The sequence below is a fragment of the Amborella trichopoda genome, chromosome 1 (assembly GCF_054954075.1).
Source record: "Amborella trichopoda isolate Santa Cruz 75 chromosome 1, AtrichopodaSantaCruz75HAP2 v2.0, whole genome shotgun sequence".
In the NCBI taxonomy this organism is placed as follows: Eukaryota; Viridiplantae; Streptophyta; class Magnoliopsida; order Amborellales; family Amborellaceae; genus Amborella; species Amborella trichopoda.
The window spans coordinates 26,179,356-26,183,024 of NC_142336.1; the positions used below are offsets into that span (position 1 = coordinate 26,179,356).

The 3,669-nt window shown below is 45.5% G+C and overlaps 1 protein-coding gene across 1 annotated transcript; it reads right to left on the minus strand.

The window, feature by feature from the left end:
• Positions 1-278: 278 nt before the first annotated feature.
• Positions 279-1,136, minus strand: LOC148783759 (uncharacterized). Its single transcript, XM_088872138.1, has 2 exons — positions 783-1,136; positions 279-698 (listed from the first exon to the last, which is right to left on the minus strand). The coding sequence occupies exons 1-2, from the start codon at positions 1,134-1,136 to the stop codon at positions 279-281; spliced, it is 774 nt and encodes a 257-aa protein (XP_088728264.1).
• Positions 1,137-3,669: the final 2,533 nt, after the last annotated feature.

The window sequence follows — 3,669 nt, forward strand, 5'->3', positions numbered from 1 at the left end:
TTCCAATACTTGCTTTGCCCCTTTTGTGTCAACGCATCATCAAAGCATCGAAGTAGGATGCCATCGAAGGATCGTCGAAAGAGAGCATCTCCATCAAGAAAAGTGTATTTAGTGGTCATTCTTCGTGTACTATTGCATTCAACACGATCGTCTGGTAACCGACAATGCTTAATAAAGTTGATTATGGGCTCCCTCCAATCTTTAAGTTGCTTGACTTCGATGGGTATCGGATCAACAACCTCTCCTTCTTACTTTTTAGACTTATCGTCTTGGTCCTGTTACGCCTTCTTTTCAGCTTCAAGAGCATCTTTAGTAGCAAGAAGTGCCCCAAATGGGTGAGTGAGGCATTCTAGAAAAAGGATTCTTTCATCATCCCCATCTAACTCTTTAACCAGCTCAATATGTCTCCACTCTACTACCCATATTGCTGCAATGGGTTCTTTTGAGGAAATTTGAATAGTGGAACAGTGCTTGGCGAGGGCATCAGCCTGGGCGTTCAACCTTCTAGGGATGTGCCCTAAGGAAAAGTCCTTGAGGTTTGCCATCAAGGTCTTAGCAGTGTCATGGTAAGGCTTGAGGCTGCCTTTTCTCACATCGTATATCCCTTTAAGCTGTCGTATTACCAGCTTGTAATCGCCAAAAATGGCCAACCATTCCAACAAGAGATCTAAAGCGACTTCAAGCCCTATTATGAGGGCCTGATACTCAGCATCATTGTGTGAGTTGGCTTTTACGAGGGATAAGGACAAAGGAATGACACCATCTTACGAGGTCAAGAATACTATTCCAACACCACCTCTTTCAGACTGAATGCCCCCGTCAAAGTACATCTTCCAATCATAAACTGGCACAGTGCAAAACATTTCCTCATTGGGGAGGTCACTTGACAAGGGAGATTCTGCCGATAAGGGGTGTGCTGTCAGGAAATTAGCCAGGGCTTGACCTTTGACGGCCTTTTGCGGCACGTACTTGATGTCAAATTCCATAAGTAAGAGCGCCCATTTATCCAAGCATCCTGAGAGGCAAGGGTGAGACATAAGGAATTTGATGGGGTCAGCTCTTGAAAAACGTTGCACCTCATGACCAAGCAGATAATGGCGAAGCTTTTGTACCCCAAAGATCAATGCTAGGCACATCTTTTCTATGGGCAAGTAATTCTTTTCAACCCCTTGCATACTGCGGCTGAGGTAATATAGAGTGATTTATTTCCCTCCCTCATTGTTTTGTGTCAGAAGTGCACTAAGCGACTCGTCAAGGGCGGTCACGTATAGAATGAGGGGCCTTCCTAACATTGGCATGGAGAGTATCGGGGGGTGTAGCAAATATTCTTTGATGTCATCCAAGGCGACCTGACATGCCTCATCCCATATGAAAGGAGAGTCCTTCTTCAACAAGTGTGTAAAAGGCTTACAACGATCTAAGAGATTAGAAATGAATCTCCGAATATAAGCAAGCTGACCTTGAAGAGACCGAAGTTCTCGGAGCGTTGTTGGCTGTGGCATTCCTCGAATTGCCTTGATCTTGACAGGCTCGATCTTTAATCCCTGATATCTGACAATGAACCTTAAGAATTTTCTTGAACGTACACCAAAGGCTCATTTCAAGGGGTTCATCTTGAACTGATGGAGGTGGAGCCGCTCGAACACTCGCTCAACGTCTTGCATGTGAACATCCCTGCTTCTCGGATTTCACTACCAAATCATGGCATCATTACATAGTAGAAGACCCCTTTGGAAGTAAGGAAGGCGGTGGCTTCCTCGTCCTCTGGTGCCATCCTTATCTAATTGTACCCTAAATATCCATCCATGAAGGAGAAAATTTGGCAATGGGCTGTGGAATCGATACGCATTTATGTGAACGGCAATGGGAAGTCGTCCTTTGGACAGGCAGTGTTCAAGTCACGGAAGTCGATACAGACCCTGATTTGCCCGTACTTCTTCTTAACTGGCACAACATTGGTGATCCATTTCGGGTATTTGGGTTCTAGAATAAAACTTGCTTCCTTGAGTTTAGTTACCTCAGCATCTATCTGCATTTCAAGGTCAGACCGAAACCTTCTCGATTTCTGCTTCACAAGTTTGAAGGATGGGTAAATGTCGAGCCGATGTACCACGACCCAAGGATCGAGACAGGGCATCTCATGATAGTGTCAAGTGAAGACGTCTCGGTTTGCCCGTAGAAAGGCAATATAGCGTTCCTTCTCTTTTGGCATCATGTTTGCTGAAATAAAACTTGGCCTTGGGTCATTATTGTCACCCAAGTTCATTTCTTCGAGATTGCCAGCCACAGCATGTCCACCTTCTTTCCATTCCCCAGGGGCTTCTTGAACTTCCACTTCGTTCGGTGACCTAAAGGATCCTTCATTGACCTCGAATGTCTCGACTTCAAAGCTTGTGAGTACCCATTCTCTTGACATCTCCGCCTCAAATTGGGCTTTAACGGTATAGAGCATGGTGGCTACTTCTACCTCTTGTTTGCTAGATGAGGGGTCGGTTTCAAGTAGAGGAAGTGCATATGGCTGAGAGGGCAAATTTTGAGGCACCTGGGTTGATTGGGAAGAGTAGGGCTCAGAATGTGCGAGGGGAGAGTTCTATGATTCAACGATCATAAATATAGCCGCCACATCATCCTCGTTTTTGCGATCACCATTTCCATATACTTCTGGATCCACCACGGGTTTTAACGAGATGGTAGGTTGTGGGCTAAGTTTAAGTAATGAGGGTTGGTTTTGGGGTATCGGTTGTCTTTGTTGTACAACCGGCATGGTTTGAAGGTATTGTGAGGTTTGGGAAGTTAAAGATTGTACCACCGGGATTGGTGTCGATTGGCCAGGTGGGGAGCCGAGTCTGGTGTGGACTGGTTAGATTGGGTGATAGGGGTAGGTGTTGGTAAAATGGAGATTGATGGAGGTTGATGGTTTGGAGATGACTGGTCATATGGGACCAATAGTGATCCCAAGAACCTAAGGAGTCGTGGATTGGTCGGTGTGTTAGAATAAAGGATGAGTGGCAGACCATGGTACTTTAAAAGCCTCGGTTTCTACACAGGTGGCTGTAACTTTTTGCCTGACCTAAGACTAGTCAGGTCATTGTTGGTCACTACTTCAGAGATCTTCACCATGTGGCAAGCTTCGTGAGAATAGAAGCTCTGCCCTCTTGATTCTCTCATCCTTTGCTTGAAGTCGGGCTCAAAGGGCCATTGCGGTTTCTTGGCCTTGCGATTCTTATGCCACTTGGGAAGCTCTTTGATAGAGGGAGGAGGTTTTAGCTCTAGACGCCAAGAAATCAGTGACTGACAGGAACTCAACCGCTTGGGCCATAGTCTTCTTGAGCTACCTTCAATGCCGCATGCTAGTATTGCAAAGCTCTTTGTCAAGAACTTCGAAGTCTGGGAATTTGTAAGTTGACCCTGCTAAAAGACGTGTTAGCAAAAGAAGAAGAAGAAGAGTTGGAAGAGTCAAGGATAGATGAAGGGGGAGAGCTTTTAAGGTCGTCACTCAGATTGGACCGATCTAGGTAGATTTTAGCGCCATCACCAGAATTGGATGTGTGCAGAGAATCTTTTAGGTCATCATCCTGCTGGGACCATTGTGGGGTGCTTTTAATGTTATCACCTTTATTGGACGTGTGCAAGGAATCTTTTAGGTCTTCACTCTGCTTGGACTGTTGA

What these genes read in the sequence shown, in the direction of transcription:
- LOC148783759 (XM_088872138.1), bottom strand. Translation starts at nt 1,136, where the DNA reads ATGTGCCTAGCATTGATCTTTGGGGTACAAAAGCTTCGCCATTATCTG. An exon ending in AAAGAGGTGGTGTTGGAATA is followed by an intron (nt 699 to 782) that starts GTATTCTTGACC and finishes GCTGAGTATCAG; the next exon opens with GCCCTCATAATAGGGCTTGA.